General features: G+C 36.5%; 1 protein-coding gene across 1 annotated transcript in view; it reads left to right on the top strand.

Annotated features, from left to right (window-relative positions):
- Nucleotides 1-379: 379 nt before the first annotated feature.
- Nucleotides 380-20,861, top strand: part of LOC6043178 — a 57,530-nt gene continuing 37,048 nt past the window's right edge. The window contains exons 1-3 of the mRNA XM_038256321.1: nucleotides 380-1,105; nucleotides 6,235-7,831; nucleotides 11,545-11,651. Coding sequence (XP_038112249.1) covers nucleotides 6,420-7,831; nucleotides 11,545-11,651 — 1,519 coding nt within the window. The 5' untranslated portion in view covers nucleotides 380-1,105; nucleotides 6,235-6,419. The remainder of the gene's footprint in view (nucleotides 1,106-6,234; nucleotides 7,832-11,544; nucleotides 11,652-20,861) is intronic.

Genomic DNA, 20,861 nt, shown 5'->3' with positions numbered 1-20,861 from the left:
TTTTTTGTCTCCTAAAAATATACCACAAAATTTTGAAAACAAAAAATATGGATTAATTATATAAAAAATGCAAAAATGGGTATTTTCCTAAGACACAAGATCGCTCTCTAAAATCCTCCCTAAGATACAGATTTTCGAATAGGGAGCGCTCTTTTATTACGTAACGCAGTTAGGAGATTGGGGATGCTGAAAATGTCTGTTAGGCATGATATGATTTTTAAAATGAAGTAACTAATAATTTCTTCTTCTTCTTTCTCCTCCTTCCTCACCAGGATCACGCCCAACCTTCCTGCCCAAAGCCTGCCTCTCCAAGCCCGTCTCCACGCCGTTCCCAGAAGCCTTCTTCTCCCGGAACGGTATCAACGTTAGGCAAAGAGAGAGAGTCACACCCGGGTACCATCCGTCAGGAAGGCGCAGCGCAGCAACTCCAGGTTCTTCCAGGTTCCGAAGCGTTGCGATCGCACGTGCGGTTTTTTGGCGTGAGCGGACGAAAGCGGACATTTCCGAGGAGCACCGTGTGGCCACCAATTGCCGCCGTTTGGCCGCCAAACTAGCCGCCCCCTTTTTTGGAACTGGAAAAAATCAGCTGTAACACAGAAAACGTAGGCAAAACAGGCAGCTCTAGCAACACCAAAAACAACAACAAACCAACAACACGGCAACAACCAACAACAACAACTCAGTGCATATAATCAGAGAAGGAAAAAAAAAGAGTTACAACAAGTGATGGTAATCATAACGTAAGAGAGGCAGACGGCGAAGAGAAGAAAAAAAGAAGTGAAATTATAAATAAAAATATGAAAAGGAAAGTGAATTGAATTTTTTTCCAACTCGACGAAAGCAACAACAGCAGCAGCACAGCGAAAGGGTGAACCGAAACGAAGTCGAAAAATAAAAAGAAGAAGAAAAAGAAGTTTGAAGGTGTGAAGTTGCAGAAAACTTCCACGAAACGAAAAATTAAAAATAAGAAGAAGAAGAAGAAGTAGCAGTTGAAGATTTAGTTTTAATCATTCCGAAAAGTGCACGCGAAAACATGTTTTTCTCAAGCCGCAGCATATGATAATGATAAAGAGTGAGTCCAGTGCTATTAACAGAGCGAACCAAGGTAACGATTGGGGGAGTCCCTGGGCGAGTGTGAGTGTCTGTGTGTGGGGCTGTTGGGGGGTTGTCATGTTAGTGCAAGCAAGACAGAAGAAACCATCTAATCTAAGATATAAATAAAAAGAAAAAAACACGAAGACGAAGACGAAGAAGCACACGAGAGTGCGTGGGTGAATGATCCACTAAGTGTAGTGTTTTGAAGCGTTTTGTGTGTTTATTCACCCCCTCAGCAGTTGGATTAGTGCGGTGTGGAGAAGCGTGATATCAGATAGTTTGAATTTTCCGTTGAATTTTCCTCCCCCTTCTCTTCCGCTAGTTGTATGCAGTTTGACATATCGATTCCCAGAGTAAGGCCAACAACATGAACTATCCAAACAAAAGTTTATGTGAAATAATTCAAATTCTTTAAATGAAAAAAAAAATAAAAAAAAAAAAACATCAAACCTTAAGGAAAGGCTAGAACATAGTGCATGGTGTGTTTTGTAGAACAAACTAATGATAAAAAAAATCGGTATGTCTGACATTTGGCACCGTGAAAGAAGGGATCTTTCCCGACATTTTGAGGGGTATACCGAAATATTTCGTCAAGGGGTCTTGAGCAACTTTCTTTTTAAAGATTATTTTTTCGATTTTTTGGGATATTTGTTCAAAAAAGTCACAAAAAATCGGTGCATTTATGTTGATATTACTAAAATTTCTTATGAATATGGCTTGGGGACTCTAACCAAATATATTTGACCAATATTTGACCTCCAATAAAAATATCGAACCGAATTTACCAGATCTCTAGCTTTCTTTGAAATTACCTCAAAATCCAAGCTGGATACCCCGATACAACCGAAAATAAATCTTTTCTTTGTACAATTTGTTATGAAAATACAGCAACACATTGCCCGGATACTAATTTGAGCAACAAACAATGCAAACATTACCCAATAGGTTCCGAATAATATTTTTTGCAATTCCGTCGTGAAACTACTTACTTTTCCTGTCATTATTGAACGACGAAATAGCCTACTTTTCTGTACCAAAAATAACAGAATCGAATAGCAACACTTTTCAAAAAAAATGCTGAAAAGTTCTACTTTTTTTTCGGAATTGCAAAAAGTGTTGTATGGAACTCGTTGCAAAACTTGATTTTTTCAGCACTCTTCGTATTTATCCAACTCGGTGAACCTCGTTGGATAAATGTACGACTCGTGCTGAAAAAATCCTCTTTTTGCAACTTGTTGCATAAACTACTATTTTCAATCCTCTGCCACATTACACCATAACATTTAAAAACATTTCAGAATCAATCACTTTGTAGAGAAGTTTTCTGGACACATTCCATAAAAAAGTATCAGTTTTGGTTCAATATGAGCAGATATATGCCCAATTTCCTTAAATAAATAGTGACTTTCTCCAAAATTTCTTGATTTCATTCCCTTCCACATCATGGGCACTGCCTACTGAGTTTTAAATGATTGTTATCGAATAATTTTCATGAATTTCGTCAAAACTTGTTATATTTTTATGTTTCAATAAAATATTATCATCATAAAGTGTTCGTTAAATTAATTATTGGGCTTATCAACTTAAAATTGGGTTATTTAAGAAAATTAATTAAATTTCGAAGTACAAATTTGAATAATGCTTGGTTCATTGGATATTTTGCTATGTATATTTATGTATTTTAATGTTTTTTTAGTAAGTATTTCCAATTTTTTTTAACACTTGGTAAACCTTTAGCTAACAGCAAAAATTGTACCAAAATGGAGCTGAAAAGTACTCCAAAACTCTGTGTAGTATGTAGTTCCAAACAAAAGAAATTTATTTATAAAAACAACTTATTTAATCTGAATCCCATTCGATAACGAATTGTGTTTCATTAAAATCCAAATCACAACAAAGTAAGGGAACAACATTTGATGCAATCGTGCCTCTAATCCCGAGCATGGGTAAATAACAAAGGAAATGCAAAATAATACCATTAAGAGGCAGTATTTGTAAATATTGCTCGGTTTGTTCTAGAGGTCGTATCGAGGTGCTCCGATTTGGATGAAACTTTCAGCGTTTGTTTGTCTATACATGAGATGAACTCATGCCAAATATGAGCCCTCTACGACAAAGGAAAGTGGGGTAAAACGGGCTTTGAAGTTTGAGGTCCAAAAAACCAGAAAAATCTTAAAATTGCTCGCATTTCCGTAAAACGTCATCAATTCCAACTCTCTTAGATGAATTCGAAAGGTCTTTTGAAGCCCTTTAAAATGTGCCATAGACATTCAGGATTGGTTCGACTTTTCTCTTAGCTTTTGCAAATTACTGTCAAAATGGATTTTTTAAAACCTTAATATCTTTTGCAGCAGCCTCCAACACCCATACTCCCATAGGTCAAAAGATAGGTAATTACATGGACTATAAGCCTACGGTGTTAACTTTTGGCCAATCGCAGTTTTTCTCATAGTTTTCGATTTTTCTAGAACAAACATTTTACAACGTTAGTTTTGCCCTGTAGGCCGCCATAACGGCACTTTTGGTCTCAATTTTGTCATATTCGGAATCCTCGGACAATTTCACGTAAGTTAGAAGTATTGAGTTGTAAATTTGATTTAAAAATAATTAAATAAAACATTTTTGAAAAAGAAATAGATCTTATTTACCCTATGATCAATACGTCAAATGCTGTATCAAGTAGGCGAAAACCTATTTTACCCCTAATCCAACAAATCGTTAAAAAATATTTTAATTCATTCTAAATGGCATTTTTTCCAATCAAATTTACAACTCCAATACTTCTAACTTACGTGAAATTGTCCGAGGATTCCGAATATGACAAAATTGAGACCAAAAAGTGCCGTTATGGCGGCCTACAGGGCAAAAACTAACGTTGTAAAATGTTTGTTCTAGAAAAATCGAAAAACTATGAGAAAAACTGCGATTGGCCAAAAAGTTAACACCGTAGGCTTATAGTCCATGTAATTACCTATCTTTTGACCTATGGGAGTATGGGTGTTGGAGGCTGCTGCAAAAAGATATTAAGGTTTTAAAAAAATCCATTTTTGACAGTAATTTGCAAAAGCTAAGAGAAAAAGTCGAACCAATCCTGAATGTCTATGGCACATTTTAAAGGGCTTCAAAAGACCTTTCGAATTCATCTAAGAGAGTTGGAATTGATGACGTTTTACGGAAATGCGAGCAATTTTAAGATTTTTCTGGTTTTTTGGACCTCAAACTTCAAAGCCCGTTTTACCCCACTTCCCTTTGTCGTAGAGGGCTCATATTTGGCATGAGTTCATCTCATGTATAGACAAACAAACGCTGAAAGTTTCATCCAAATCGGAGCACCTCGATACGACCTGTTACACATTGGTGAAAAACTCGCTCTTAAATGGTAAAAGCAAAGTAATCCACTTTAACGACCCCCGGGTCTTTTGTGGTCTCAGTTCCAAGTTTCTGCTCATTTCTAGGCGTCCGAAGGTTATGTGTGGTGAGTCACCCAAAACCTCTTTTACGCAAATGGACCGACGTTTTACTTCCCCATCCGATAGAAGGCCAGGAGGATAAGGCGGGAATCGAACCCGCGCCCCATAGCAACTTAGGGATCGGCAGCCGAAGCCGCTAACCACCGCGCCACGAGGCCCTCCATTCAATGGTATCAACACTAAATTTATGTATTCGAGAGCCCTTAAAATGTCTAAAGTGTAAGTAATACCAATCTGTGGTATCAAACCAAATTATGGTATTGTTATGTTATTGGGCAAATTTAAGGAAAATATCAAATTTTGGCAAACTGGTACTTGCATACAGACTAAAAACGCAAATCAACTACAAATTGAAGCCAACTATCTGATTTTGGTCTAAAAAAGCCATTCAATGATCTTTATAATTAAGAGAATACCATACATTGGCATTTATTTTAAGTTATTTGGGCAATTCTCCGCCAACTCACACAGCAGTTTCCCCGAACCCTCTTCGATTTGCGTGAAAATTTGTCTTAGGTAGTAACTTTTGTCTCTGATCACGAATCCAAGCTCCGTTTTTTGATACCTCGTGACGGAGGGGCGGTACGACCCCTTTATTTTTTGAACATGCGAAAAAGGAGGTTTTTCCGTTACCAGGCTTTAATTTTTTTTGGAACATGTCATTTTAAGGAAAATGTTATATACTTTTCGAATTCACATTAACCCAGAAGAGTCATTTTGAAATTTAAACAAAATTTTTCATTTTAAAATTTCGTGTTTTTTAACTTTGCAGAGTTATGTTTTAATAGTGTAATAATGTTCTACAAAGTTGTAGAGGAGACAATTACAAAAATTTTGATTTATAAACATAGGGGGTTTGCTTGTAAACATCACTAGTTATAGCAATTTTACGATTTTTTTTTAAAGTTTGGTCGTCGTTGATCATGGCCGTTCATCGTCACCCGCGACAGACACGGACGACGAAACAAAGAGAAACGCAAAAAGAATCCCAGGTGAAAATTACGTTTTTAAAAACTTTAATGTTTTAGATTGTTGGTACGGATTATTAATTGATCTTTTTTGATCAGCATCCCACCACACGCACAGTAAAGGTGGGTCTAGGTATTCAAATTAAGAATTTCATTTTTGAGTGATTTTATAGCCTTTCCTCATTGAAGTGAGGAATGCAAAAACGACGAAATTGCATGTGCGATCAGGGGCAGTGTACTGGTTAATTTTTTTTAAATACCATAAACAAAATACAAATAAGTGGGTGTTTTCCGTACAAATTATCACAAAAAAATGAAATTCAATGCGCAAAGTGTTAACGCTTCCAAATTTTGGGGAGTTGTTTAGGAGCCCAAATACAACCGATAAAGCCATGTTCGACCAGGTTGAACCACTCTAATATTATGCCTCAAAGTGTCTAAGTGCATTGTTAATTTTTGGACTTTTGATAGTCTGATTTATATCAAAAACAATCACAAATTTTAGAAATATATTATTAATATATTCCCAATTAAGATTTATTCTGGGTCCAGTTTGCTCGAATTTTAATGCAGCAAAGTATGCCTTCATGTTGTTATATGTACATACTTTGGAATCGATATGTGGAACGACCTTTGAACCCTTTGTCTCTATCTCTTTCACTCACCCATCTCTCCCTTCTCGTTCGCCCCTCTCTGAACAGCTCTTGAAACCCATTGATGAAGTGGTCCGGGAAGCACTCCCAAATCGTCGGTCTTGAGCGCAACACACCCACCAAACTAAACCCTTACTCTGTCCAGGTCGTCGAAGTCCCCCCCTTAACGTTTCGACGCCATCCCGCGAAGCCCGCGCGAGCAGAATTCATCTACGCTTCCCCTATGAAGTAAGATGTTAGGTCCCACCAAATGGAGACTCCTAACGATAGTCGCCGGAATATTGCTCGCCCATGCCATTGAATCGCCGAACAGTGCCAAGAGCAACAAGCTCAAGGGTTCAACGGTGCGGACATTCTCGAATCCCGACCTGGGCCTGCGGATAGAACAGATCGAACCGTGGGGCAGCCGGACGATCACGTCGCGGAACTTGCTGGTGCCACATGACACCTTTTCGAACGTGGACAATGTGCGGTACATTGACAGCAGGTCGGCGAATAGTCGATTGCTGAGGAACACTTTTGGAGCATTTAGATTCGCTGGGCCTCCAGCCCAGCCACAGCCACCATATCGGGCTGCAGTCAATCAACGAACGGCCAAAAGTTTCCAGAACCGTCGTTCAGACAACCCGCAACCACAGCCAATAGTTCCGGAAGTACTTCCGGAGTCTGCTCTGCTATACCAGGAGCCTCAACGAATCTTGGAGCTTCAAAATGTGACCCGAGCGCGTCAGTACCGCTACAAGGTCATCCCCATCAACTATTTCTACCAGGAACCCAAGTTCCCTCCGGTCTACAACCCCATTCCGAACAATCTTCCCCCGAAGACCACTCAGAATGACGAGCCCCATGAGGAGGACTTCCCTACCGCGGACGATGCCGACACTGCTCCCTCAGGGAACGCATCATCCGTTGTACCGGACTCCAACGCCATGGGCGCTCGTCGTTCCGGGATCCAATTCCCACCGGGACCGTACAAGGTCGCAAACCCCTTCACCCCGCAAGGCTACAACGAAGAGAGCTTCGCCTACACCGACACTCTTAATCTCTACCAACGGCCAGTCAACACCGCCGAAGATTACGAAGACCCGATAGAACCGTACGACACTCGGCAGCAACGGGCGCAGTCTCCAACCGCCTCCCCGGTTATGCCAACCGAGCTGGAACCTGCCGCAAGCTCCGAAATCTCCCGAAACATGTACGCGTCCCGCTTCTTTCGGGACTTCCCTCGACCTCCCCAGCTTGACCTCCGACCGGCGGAATCCATCCACCGACCGTCCCGTCTCATTGAGTTTCCCGGTCTGGTCAACGTGAAGCAACCTGTTATGCCCTTCCGGGAGGATGTCACCAAGTTCGGAGACGTCAACGGACCCATCACTGCCGTTCAGCGACCGTACATCGACTACGGGGATGGCAAGCGGTACCGGGCGTACGATCCAAACTACTACGTGGATAGTCCGTATCAGCCGCAAGGGTTGGCCAGTGGTAGGCAGCAGCAGCAGCACTACTTTCCGGCGAAGCTCTACACGGAACCACCGGCGCAGAAGATCTACCAGCCGTGGAAGACGCGGTCGCCGCGGGTCGTGTTCCCGCAGGGGGATATTTCCGGACCCGGGTCCGGGTTTGGAATAGATAATGTTGTTTTCAGGTGAGTGATATTTTTGGTTATCTTTATATCTGTTAACTAATCCAAGAATCTAACTGGTGTTTTATTCGTCGTTACACTTCTGAAATAGGATAAGACAGTTGTTAATGAGTTACCGTCATCTAGTGTGAAACGGGACAGCTGATATTTTTGAGAGGTTTCGGTTAGATCAGATTCAGAGCAATTAAATGTGTACATTAGGATGTAACAAAAATGACTTTTTGTCGGGCATTCAAGGGTTTGTTCCGGTGGGCATACTAAGCCCAAATCCAAAATATGAGCTTGATTGGACGTAACAGGAGCTGGCGCTCCGCCCTTCAATTTTAAATGGGATTTAACCCGTAAAAAAAGATTTTTTAAAAAATTACACTTTTTGAGGCATTTTGGCCACTGAAGCGTTTATTTTCAACATCATTGGCGTATAGGCCAGATCCTTGCGCATCTTTTGGTATATATAACATTGAAATTTGGAGCACCCTGGAGCTCGGTATAGACCTTCAAAGTTTGGCATTTTTTTCAAAAAATCGGCCCCGGCTAAAAAGATATGCGTCGCGCCTCGCGACGCCCGAGACGCCATTTGATTTTGCCGGGGCCGATTTTTCGAAACAATGCCAAACTTTGAAGGTCTGTACCGAGCTCCAGGGTGCTCCAAATTTCAATGTTATATATACCAAAAGATGCGCAAAGATCTGGCCTACACGCCAATGATGTTGAAAATAAACGCTTCAGTGGCCAAAATGTCTCAAAAAGTGACATTTTTTAGAAAATCTTTTTTTTACGGGTTAAATCCAATTTAAAATTGAAGGGCGGAGCGCCAGCTCCTGTTGCGTCCAATCAAGCTCATATTTTGGATTTGGGCTTAGTATGCCCACCGGAACAAACCCTTGAATGCCCGACAAAAAGTCATTTTTGTTACATCCTAGTCTCTATATTGATTAGTAGATTTTTAGAACAGAAAAATTATTTTCATTGTTTGATCAGTGTTTAACACTAAAACATCTTTTTTCCTTAGAATGATCAAATTGTTTTTATTCTAGTCTATTCTCTAATCTAACCCTAGCGCAGCCAGTCTATTGAGGGCTTTCTGGAAAATTGATAGGTTGATTAACGCCTAGCATCCTCTTGTCATTATTAACAATTGCAGTGCCCTAATGCAATAAGTTGCTTTGAAACATCACAATCGTTAAAGCAGCCAGGCCAACTGCATAAAGCTAACCGCAAAGATGATTCATTGAATTGGACTGAATTTGAACCAGGCCCGTGATACTGACGTAGCTTGCTGAAGCCGCCACCAAATGTTTAGTGGCGCTGTTTCGCGATTAACATTTCAGAGGGTCTCAAATCAAAATATAATAAATCTTATTTAATTTATTTGGAAAAAAAATCTGTAGCTGCTCAGAATGATTCTGGTAGCATCAGGTCTCAGGCAAACTTCCAAGCAGGTATCTTTTTAAAATCCTCTAAAATGTCCTCCGCAAATTCTAATTTGGCCAATGAACTTAAAGCTCATCATAATGTTATTTAAATCTACAATTTGAGGCGGTTAAACCAATATGTGAGCTAAACCATGTTGTTGAGAAACCTTAAGAGCGAGTCCATGAACAGGGCATAGCCCATTTTTAGGGACGTCGTGGAGCTCTCCAATCTTCCTGAAATTCAAGGGAAGTTTGGACTTATATAGCTAACATCTGGGCTAAATATGAGCATTCTAGCTGAATGGAAAGTGGAACAAATCTGGACACAACATTTGAACTTTTAAATACCCAAAAAAAATTAAAAAAAATCTGCAACTAAGGCAAATTTAAATTCATAAACAGGGCTTAAAAATGCTACAAAATGAAGGGTGAAGCATCTTAATTGTTCAAATCTAACGAAAGTTATAAGCATTTTAGTGAAAAAATGCATTTTTCAACATTTCGACCTGGACCTCATTGGCGACATGTAGAAATAGAAAATTTGATTTTCATCCATTTATGCCTAGTCAAAAAATAAGAATCTGCTTTTGTCGGTTGACATTTCGTATCGTATTTCCAATAAATGTGAATCGGCGATTTTTTTTAATTTTAGTTTAGTAAAGAGTATAATGGCTACATCAGCATCTCAAAACCAGTTACTTTAATCTTTAATGTCAAGAAGAAGTGTCAAAAAGTAGCTCATGCATCAAGTTGCAATATAAAGATTTTTCAACACGAGTCGTATTCAACAAAACTTTGTCATCCTTTTCCTGTTATTCTATTCTTGACATGAATGAACCCTATGTTAAGTTTATTTTAAATGAATTTTCTAACAAAATGAATTACTAAGTTCTTATAAAAGCTTAAGATTTAAAAAAAATATAGCATTTTCACAGAGCAAATCAGGTGATTTCGAAACAAATAAATGAATTTGATTGGCAGAATTTTTCAAAGTTGTATGGCATAAGGCAAGTTTTATCGATGTTTTGCCGCTTAACCATGCTTGGGGTGTTCGTAACGGATGTTGCGTTTGAAACGAAATTCGTATGCGATTTGAATTGAATTCTGTTTCAGAATTCGAATTGAGTCGACTGCACCCAAAATTCACAGTCGAGATAATCGTTCTCTCAAAATTTATTGAGGGATCAGTGCCAAAATCGATAGAATAATGGTACCAACTCACACCATCATAACAAATGAGTTCATTCGTTAGTTGAATCAATAAATTTCCAACAAGTGTCATACATCGACTTCTGACCTCTCCTTGGTCACCAAGCTGTGGTGGCCGAGGCAGTTATGTCATTGGAATGGTATGTCAAAGGTCTCTGGTTCGATTCCCGTAGTCAACACTTTTAGTTTTTTGTTTGACGGATGAACTTTTTTTGCAAATGAACCTCGAGAGAATAGTTATATCGCCGATCTCGAGCTGTGTTCTCTGTGTCCGTGAATGGTACCACTATTCTCTCGACTCGAGACCATCATTATCTTGGACTAGCGCTGCCAGTTTTGGGTGTGGGATGGTTTGAAAAATGTTTAGGAGATTTTCATAATATCGCCAAATTGTAAGTGAAATGGGAACGCCTGCCTGGCACGGCTCAAGCTCAAGGAAATCACCATGAATAACAAAGGTTTTGTGTTGCAGATTTAAAATATAAAAATCTGTTGAGTTCAAAAATGGATTTTAATTGACAGGGATTTGGAAAAACTTGAAATAGGAAGTCCAAGAAATGTCCAAAAACGATTATAATACTTTCGAAAATTCAGTTCAACAAGCATTGCTCAGTTTGTATTTGAAAAGAGCCGAATTTTCACCATTCAAAGCAAATCTGAATTTTGATTTAGACGAAAAATCCACTTGAATAAATAAAATGGTTTAGAGACAAAATTTGGATGAAATTTCAGATGTTCGAATGAGAGTCGCATAGGCATTTTCTTCTCTATTATGTTTATGATACATTACAAAGCTTTTGAAGCTTTGAGTTTAATTGTAATGGTTATGAACAAGATTTTTTAATAAGTATTTTTATGTTGGAATGGTTATCAAATTCGAAAGATTTTTTGAATGCATTCTTAAATTGTAAACGACAATTTCCACACAAAGTAAAAGCAAACCTACTCCCAGCTGCACAACTCGTGACCAAAAATCGAATTTTATTACCCCCAGTGCAATTATGGAAATCACCCTCAATAAAAAGCTCATTTCCATTTCCAAACCCACTCTTAATCTCTCCCCTTCACCTCCCCTCTCCACTCCATTTCCAGGGATCAAAACTTCGGCTTGAACGAGCTGGCGGCGATCCAGGATGTGCGGAACGAGTTCAACCAGGATGACATCAACGACGAACCGTCGACGTCCAGCAAAGATCGAGGTAAGTAGGTGCATGCTCTTTTCTGGGCCCCTGCCTGCCGTGCGTTTTGCAAAGTTTCGTTTTATTTTCGACTTATTTACTTTTGATTTCGCTTGTGGCTGCTGTTGCTGGCATTTCACTGTGTTTACTCTATGCTCCTCTTTCACTTTTTTTTTATTTTGGTTTTTTTCACTTTTTTTTTTGTTTATGTTTTCTTCTTTTTTCACTTTTTTTTGTTTGTTCTGTTTTTATTTGGCTGCTTTCGCAATTTGCATTGAACGAGAGTTAAGGGGAGCTTAACGGCGCGTTCTGTTTTGGGCTTCGACTGTCCTCCTTTTCCGGGTTTAAGTTACTGTCGTGCCATGAAGTTTAATTTTTATTACTTTGTAACCATAATTGGATTATCCGATTCAATCATTTCCAGCGACGCGAACAATGCAAAAGTGGGGGTGGCGACTCCAGAAGAAATTGATTTGCTTCGTTTTTGTCACTGCCTTGGCAGGGCTTGGACTTGGAAATTGCATCCATTTAGCGGAGGAGGAGGTGGATAGAAATCTCGTTTTCCCTTTCGTTTTCTAATAAATCCAACTTGGACACGCTTCTGGGCAAAGCTCATTCGACAAAAGGGGGGCAGGGATCTGAGCATTAAGCATTAGTTATGTTTTAGTGACGCTACCAGCTACTTGTCTCTTCAAAAGCCTAACTAAGCTTAATTTTCATTTGTTGGCGTTCCGCCATTTTTTCCTCCTTCTTGTCTTACGTGAATTTCACTCTTCCATCACGAGATTGGTGGCGCTGTCGGTGGACTCCTCGTGGCCACGTGACTTAAATTAGCAGTCAGCCACACTCTGATGAAGAAATGTTGCACTTTAGTGATGGTCGCTTACGTAGAAAAAAAAAACATGTATCGCAAATGTTCGCTTCACGGACCGTTAACGGCGAGAAGGGAGAGGGATAAACTAATTTAGTGCAAGCTTTACAAATCCAAATGACTTCCCTGTGTGTGTGTGTTGCGTAATGCGTGAGTTTGCTAATGCGCGAATCGTTTTGTCCAAGTTTTGCACCAGTTTCTAACTCAATCTCGTGCGAAGGGTGATTTTAGGTTAATCGCAAAATCACTCAATCTGCAAAAGTCGTTTCTGGGATTATGGAGGCGATTTGGTGGTGATGCTCGTTTGATGGTGTCACGTAATGCTAATGTAATGGATTTTTGAGATCATACTCAAGAGTCGAGTGTATTTTTTTCACTCTGCTACTTCGTTTGATGTGATTAGTTTCAGGTACTTGAAGCTAACTGAAATTGTTTTATGTTTAAGACATTGAATCACGTCTCGTCATAACTGAATTTAATACTTATAGATTTTTTTCCAGAGATTTGTTTATCGAATGGCTTCTGCAAAGTCAAAATCAAATGACTTTTTAAAAGGTTTGATTAAAATTCCACAGTTTCGAAAGCAAAATTTTATTTTTTTGAAATAAATTTTTCAGTTATAACTGAACTGACCATTTTGAACAGAACAGAGGAATGAGGATGCAATCAAAATACAAATTGGTTGAACGTTTTTGCAAAAATAAATAAATATTTATTTAGTACCTTCTTTAAAATTTTAATGATAACAATACATATTAAACATTTGCGAGTTTATTAGAAAAGTAACAGCTGCAATTTTATTTCCTTATAATTATATTTCAAAGCTGACAAAAACTAAAAATAAATAAAAAAACGATTAAATGGGAAGATTTGTCGGATATATTTTTCAATTTTACTGTTTTCAATTGTTTAGCTTTTTTTAAGATAATATTTAAAAAAATTGTGAGCTTTTGTATTCTCTCAAACATGATCAGGTAGTTAAAAATTGGGGTTTCTTGAATCAATTTCTGTGAATTTTCAAGTTTGCTTGAAAAATGAGCCATTCAAAAATATTATTTTTATTATTTTCAAAGCTTTTTCTCTTTCTTTTCCCTTTCCTTTGCAATTTTAGCATGTATTTTATCTTTCTTGCTCTTGTTAGTGCCTTAGTAATAGAAATAATTGTTCCAAAATGAATTATGATGCAACACACAGCTGACAGGAACTCCAAAACTCTGTAATAAATTGCAAAAGAACTGATTGTATCTTGATTATTCGCCAATAAAACTGAATTGAATTGAATTTTATTGTTGTCAAAAATGAGTACTATTAAAAAAAGAAAGAGAAGTTTACATATTCATTCAAAATGAGTAGTTCCTGAGAATATTCAAAAATGCTGAATTTTCCTTAATTTTTATGGTTGTTTCTAACATAAGCTGTTTTTGATTTTTTGGTTAGATTTTTATATTCATGTTTTTGTTAGTTTCAGTTTTTAAAACACTAACAATTCTTTGAAAACTAAATCAAATTAGTTTTTTTTATCGGTGCATTATTTGAAAAAAAAAATGTTTTGCATTCATTCGCTTTTTTCCTTTGGTGAGTTTATTTTCATAAATATGAAAATCATTTAAAAGGAGATCGGAAAAGGTTGGGAATCATCAAAATAAACATTATAAAAACTGTCGACTCTGTGGGGAACTTAAATAACCTCTTGAATTAATTAATGAGGGAGTAACCCATATAACATATAGAAATAGTATTTTTCCATTCCTGTTCAAATATTGTATAATGATTGAATTACATTTTCAAACAATATTTACTAATTTTCCCTAGAAGACATCCTAGATGAAAAAAATAATTTGTAATTTTTCAATGCCAAAGAAATCAACCTCTTTATTTAAATAAAAAAATATTACAAATAAGTAAAGGTTGATTTTGAAATAAGTTTTGAAAATAAATTCAAGCTCTGATCGGATGAAATTCAATATGTAATGCCAAAATGTGTTTTTCCCACATTTTCATTATTACTCGTTGTATTTGGACTTGAAACAAAAAATCAGAATGCTTCAAAAAACATTTTAAGCTTGATAAAATGTGAAATTTGCAATTTTTTTTCAAAATGTTCAGGGTGGACTAAATTGCTTGTCTCCAGGTTATTATGGCTGTGAACATAATGTTGGAATTTATTGTTATATTGAGTATATTTGCAAAAGTTGTTATGCACTATTTGTAAACAATGCCGTTTTTAATTCCGTTTCCGATCAATTTACGAAAAAAATCAGTTCATAAATGCTTTAGATTATTCATCTGCAATTCCTTTAGATCAGGCATGCATCCGCTCTAACTCCTCTTTTAGAAGAACTTGTTTGGCATTTTACGTAGATGATACCCAGCATGTTGTGCCAGTGATTAGAGTACGCTAATTACGCTTGTCTTTAAGGCTCCCGAAGACCCTGAGAGATTATTTTGAAACCCAACTGAGATATAGGGTAAGAACCCTTAATTGCACTCAAAGAGCTTTTAAGAAGTTCTCCTTGAGAGCTTAAGAGAACATTTACCTGAAAATATAGCTGAAATCGGGTTTTCCAATGAACCAATGTTTTCTACACATTATTAAAGCCAAAAACAAGAGGTTTTTACCTGGCAACAAGCATAACATTACTTTAAACGAAAACGCCATCTAGAACAAGCTGAGTGCCGTTAAAAAGAGTTCTTAGTGCCGATGCATGTCTGCTTTAGATGCTCATTTCTGAAAAACAATTTTATTAATATTATTATTTTATTAATATTTGCTCCTGACTTGCTTTAAATACACAGAAAAAAAAATCATGGTAATATAACATCTATGTCAGAAAAAAATGTATAATTTTACCTGTGGAAATGTGTAATTTTACCACTTTTCTGGTGTGATGTCACTTTTTCAGTCTAAATTGAGGTAAAATTACATCATAAAAGAGGTAATAGTTAACCTTTCAAAATTACAGCTTCCAAATTTACATTATTTTTTATTGTGTAGTGCATAGTACATTTGGTCACTTAAGGAAAGGCATAGAACATTCCTCCAAGATTATATATTTTTTAAGCGTCAAACTCTGTGCCAAAATGCTTAAATTTTAGAGAAAATCACTTTTCATTTCACAAAATTGCGTCTAGCTAATCATTTGAAACTTTTTCTGCATTTCTTCTACAATCTGATTGCACTGACAAATGTTTAAAAATTCCATAGTTTAATCAGGTAAATTGATTTTAAAAATATATTCCGGCAATCTCGTTTGCAGTTTTGTACACAAAAAATATGGCAATATTATTCAGGGAATGGTGACAGATTTTCTGTCAAAAAAGTGTAATATTACATCAGGAACTGGTGAATTCTCTTCAGTTTCTGATGAATTTTTATAAAATTTACATTTTTAAACAATTTTTGAAAAAAATTACTCAAAAAAGAGGTAATATGCAACCAACCAAATTTTCAACCTTCAAAAATTCAAGGTTTTTATGTGTAGTTATTTGGTGGAGTTCTCAGTGCTTAGCAATTGAAATGATCAAACTTGCAATCGGTATAGATTTTAATGAATCCTTGAATTTTAAAAAAATGTGTTTAGAAACATTTGTTGGTGTTTAAATAATGGTTAAATATTTTATATGAAGTCTTTGAATTTGTAAGTGAGTTAAGTGAGAAAATAAAAAAAACGGCTTGTTTAATCAACAAAAACATGTTAAGAATTGTATTCGCGGCGATTTTGATGATTTATTTATAAGATGTTTTGACACATTTTGCCATGACATTAAAACATTTAGACGATTTTTTGTTGTTTTTGGTTCGGCTGTCACCTCAAAAAACACCTAAATATTGTAAAGTTAAGTTTGCCAAAAGAATTAGCATTGGGTTTAGGATTTGACGTTTTTTTTTTGTTTTTTTTTTATATTATATAAGAAAAACCGCTGTGATGTTGCTCTATTAATCAACATATATTAGACTTTTTCAAGTTTTTTAAATGTAAAATTGACTGCGTCATTGGTTTTAAAAAAAAAAGATATTGGCATCCGCTTTTAATTTCGCAGACTTTTACAGAAAGGGTGCCCAAAATGTTCGATGCCGTATCTTTGCGACGAATTTACTAACTGTTATCTACCCAGTTGCATTCGACGGAAAATTATTCAGGTTTTAAGGATATGCTGAAGACGGTATTAAGGTTCTATTCTGCTCATTTATGTGCTTGAAATGATGATATTTTGGAAAACGTAAATTTAAATTTCGGTTGCGTCAAAAAATTATTTTATAATTCTTTATATGTTTGTAAAAGTTAGTTTCAGGAGTCTTTGAGTATGTAGAATTCAATCACAACACCAATTTGCATCAAGATAAATTTCTTTTAATGTGATGACGTATGTCTTTTTTTTCAATTTCCCGTTCCATTTCTTTTATGACACAAAATTATCTCAATTTCCAAGAAAAAATAACCACCTCTCGCAAACAAATTCCCAGCAATTACTTACTCTTGCAACAGCAACAGCAATTTGCACCGGGAAGTGTGTGCGGCCGCCATTCGCTAATAGAGTTTGCCAACTGATTTCGCACTTCCCAGTCAATTTCATGCCAACTGGCCCTCAGTCCCTAATGGCAAAAAAGGGGTTCCCCTTCCATTCGCCCGTTGCAATCTCTTGCGTTGATTTTCTGCAACGCACTGCATTACAACACACACACACACACACATCAAGGAAGGCATCGATTTCCTTCTTCCTGACCAGCTCTTGACCAGCTTCTTCGACGACGACTAGTTGGATGAAAACGGAGTGAAAGTTTTTCATCACACACTTACACACACTCGTGATTTGCGAACCGGCTCCGGATCGAGTCTCCACCGCGGTCACGGTATTATGTCACTTTCAACTCACGCACCTCTCGTAATCGTCACGATGTGTGTGAGTGTGTTTGTGTGTGTGCTTGAAAGTCTGCAAGAAAGTGGCCCACTCGTCGTCATCGTTGTAAGTAAACTCAATAGCACTGAAATGGGATCCAAAATTAAATTTAAATTTTAATGATAAAATTTGTTATTAGGTTTGATGATTTTTTACAAAAAAAAATCATGAAACTTTTGAAATGTAAAATCAATTTACAAATTTTCAACTGTAAACTTCGTATAGTTATTGAATTGAATATAAACAACTTTTGACCAAATAAGCTGAAAACTTAAAAAAAAAATTAGACTTCAAAAATTGAAATAATCAGCAATTCAAAAGAAACTGAGTGTAACTGCATCGCCAAGAGATTGTTTCCCTCAGTCCCATTGCGGTTGGTCAACATTTTTGGCATTCGAATGGCAAACATCGTACAAGCACACACACGTGGGTCACGTAGGTGGGGAAGTAATTTTCTCTCTCTGTTTCCCCATTTCGCACGTGATGCAGCACACAATCGATGATTGCAAAAACATACAACACACATAAAGGTGGAAAGGAAGGAAAGATACGTGGACGCGTATTTTGATGAATTTCGTAATCGGTTCGCGATTGGATGTTGGTCAAATTAAGTGTGTTGCGAGGTGATCGTCACAAACACGTACACAGGAAAACACGGTTACGAAATCGATGAATAGTTTTGTAATTGGTTTGGTGGAAGAAATTGGGTTATCACTGTGGTTTGTTTGAATGTCGAACATGAGGATTTATTTTTTCAACAATAACTATTCATATATTTTACATTTATCAAATGAGGGGAAAATATGAGATTGTTGACATTGAACTAGAAGAAATGAGATAAATTAGATGCTAGAAGTTTTTTGAGAGTAGTATAATTATATTGAAAAAATGTTTCAAATTAAAGCATGCAATTCAAACATGGCTAGTTGCGAACTAGCTACTTGCTAGTTGCGAATTGATTAAATTGATAATCATAGTTTCAAAATCTTTGAACAAATGTATGCTTTATTTCGTTTGTTTTTTACATCATAGGATTTTAGATATTTTTTTGAATTCTTAAAAAATATTGTTTTGCTTAAAAGCAAATTTCGTGTTTGTTTTCAATCTATTATTTGAAATCATTACAAATAAGATAAGTCAAAATTGCTCAATAAGTCCCAAGAATAAAATGGGTGTTTAATAATCTTCTTTTCAATCTTTCCAATGAAAAATTATTACTATTACACAATGATCTATGAAAACTTTAAACAGTGGGCCAACAATCTAAACTAAACTTTTAATTAAATCTAGCGGAATATCATGTTATACCATCGGGCATGAAATATTAGCATATCAGCTCATTGCAGTTCAATAACAGGTGATTAATTCTTTACAATTTCCAAATTACTGTCGAGATTTTTAATTTTGTATTTTTTTTTTTGTTTGGTTGAAACTTTGCCCAACTTTGTTTTCCTATGTTGACTTGGTTTCTTCAGCTATGAAGGAGGGTAGGGTAGTCATCAATGAGACACTTTTGGTTTTAAACTTTCAACGATTTTTGTACTATTTTCATCAGCATGTTTTAATGAGATTTTTGTTGCATTTTCTTTCTTTTAATGTGTTCTAACATTGACCAAAATATGAGATCGATCCGACCTCTACAGCCAGAGCTATCCAACTGTCTCATTGTACACGCACTAGGCAGGAACAATGAGACAGGTGGGGAACAGTGAGACACTCTACGAAAATGAATACTTTTCTAGAAAAACATCATGTTTTTGTATTGTTCCATTGCAGGTGACTTGCCTTGAACATTTTAAAGCAATTTTGCCAACTTGAAACTTTAGTTAACAAAAGTTATACTAAAAAGTATTTAAATTCAGTAAAATCCATTTATTTATACCAAATAACTTTATATTTTTGGCTAAATGAAGTCAAAACTCAATCAATATGCCAAAAATCACTCCAATTCATGTTTTGAAAGATTTCCCTTGATTTTGAAAAGCTTCAGCCCATGGGCTGAAAAGAGTGGGGAACAATGAGACAGCCTTGGATTCTGGGTATATTCTTAATTTTGGTCAAATCTAATGAAATTCCATTGAAGCCCAACTCATGCCCTATGAAATGACGAAAGAAATTTGGAGAAATATTAGTTTTTGTATAATTGGCAGCCTATGAGCGAAAATGTAATTTTCATTCATTTTTTACTTTTACACTCCAAAATCAAACATTTCGACGTCGTCGTGCTATCTTGTCGTACCCGCCATTTTGACGTTCCGAGAAAAACGCGTTTTAATGTTTGACCTTGAATATACAAAAACGAGAGCACGCAATGTAAACAATAACAAACACGTTTTGTTTGGCTGACCATTCTGCGCATTGTCCCAAAGTTTGGTTGAAGTTGGTTGCTGGAGTCCCGAGTTATAATTGCAAATGTTTACGGTAGTCTAGCTTGTACGTGCGACAAACGCATCCTGACTTTCCTGGCCTGAAATCCCTTTGGACTTTTGTCGCACTTACATCAATTTTCATGGAGTGACAAGATAGCACGACAAGATTGAAACTTCTTTCATATGCAAAGTGACAAAAATGCACGGAGTTTTTTCGGTTTTTGTTGAATATCTCAGGATTGAAATCGAATTTTGGGGAACTGTGAAGGTCAAAAGATGAGGCATTGTGAGCTGCACAAAATGGCGTTCTTAACTCAATTTGGCCCAAAATGCACGTACGACAAGTTAGCACGATGGCGACGATTTATGAATAACTTTGCAAGGGAGCGTCCATAACCAAAGCCACTATTATGGCAGACGTGTATCCAGTAGACACACCTTTTCCCAAAAAATGAGCCTGATTGGTTGAAAAAACGACTTGTGAGAGCCATTTTATCATTGTTCCTCGTGTCTCATTGATGACTACTCTACCCTAAGTAATAAGACGGACTTTTCAAAAAAAGGTGCATGGATAAAAATATCGGTTATTCGGACTTTATGCTATAAAAGCTTTAATGTCCAAAACACTTATTTATAAATTTTAGATTTTAGCATGGGGCTAAATTTGATACAAAAAATTCGACTTTTCGAAAAAAAATGTTTTTTTTTTGGAAAAAATTTAAATGTCAAAGTGAAAAAAAAAACCACAATCAGATGCAAAATCAAATTTTGCTTTTGAAAATAATACTATTTTTTTTTGAAAAAGTATACTGTTCTAAGTTATAGGCATTTTTGCGTGCATTTCTCGAAAAATGTTTAGTTTTATTTTTCAAAAATAGTTTTTCTCAGTGATATCCAAGAGGATTCATTTTTCAGCTAACGTTCTCTCTGATAAATGATTTTTTTTAATTTTCGAAATTAAAGAAACTCAACATTTTAAAACGTCCTAAGTAAGAGAAAGGCCTACTAAAAAGGATACTCGCGAAATTATTATTTTTAATTATTTTACTGAAATGTGCAGAACATTTCAGAAATTTATAGTTTCTAACTACA

This window comes from Culex quinquefasciatus, chromosome 2 (assembly GCF_015732765.1).
Source record: "Culex quinquefasciatus strain JHB chromosome 2, VPISU_Cqui_1.0_pri_paternal, whole genome shotgun sequence".
NCBI lineage: Eukaryota > Metazoa > Arthropoda > Insecta > Diptera > Culicidae > Culex > Culex quinquefasciatus.
The sequence above is the reverse complement of the archived record's forward strand: the minus strand, read 5'-3'. Positions and strand labels throughout refer to the sequence as shown.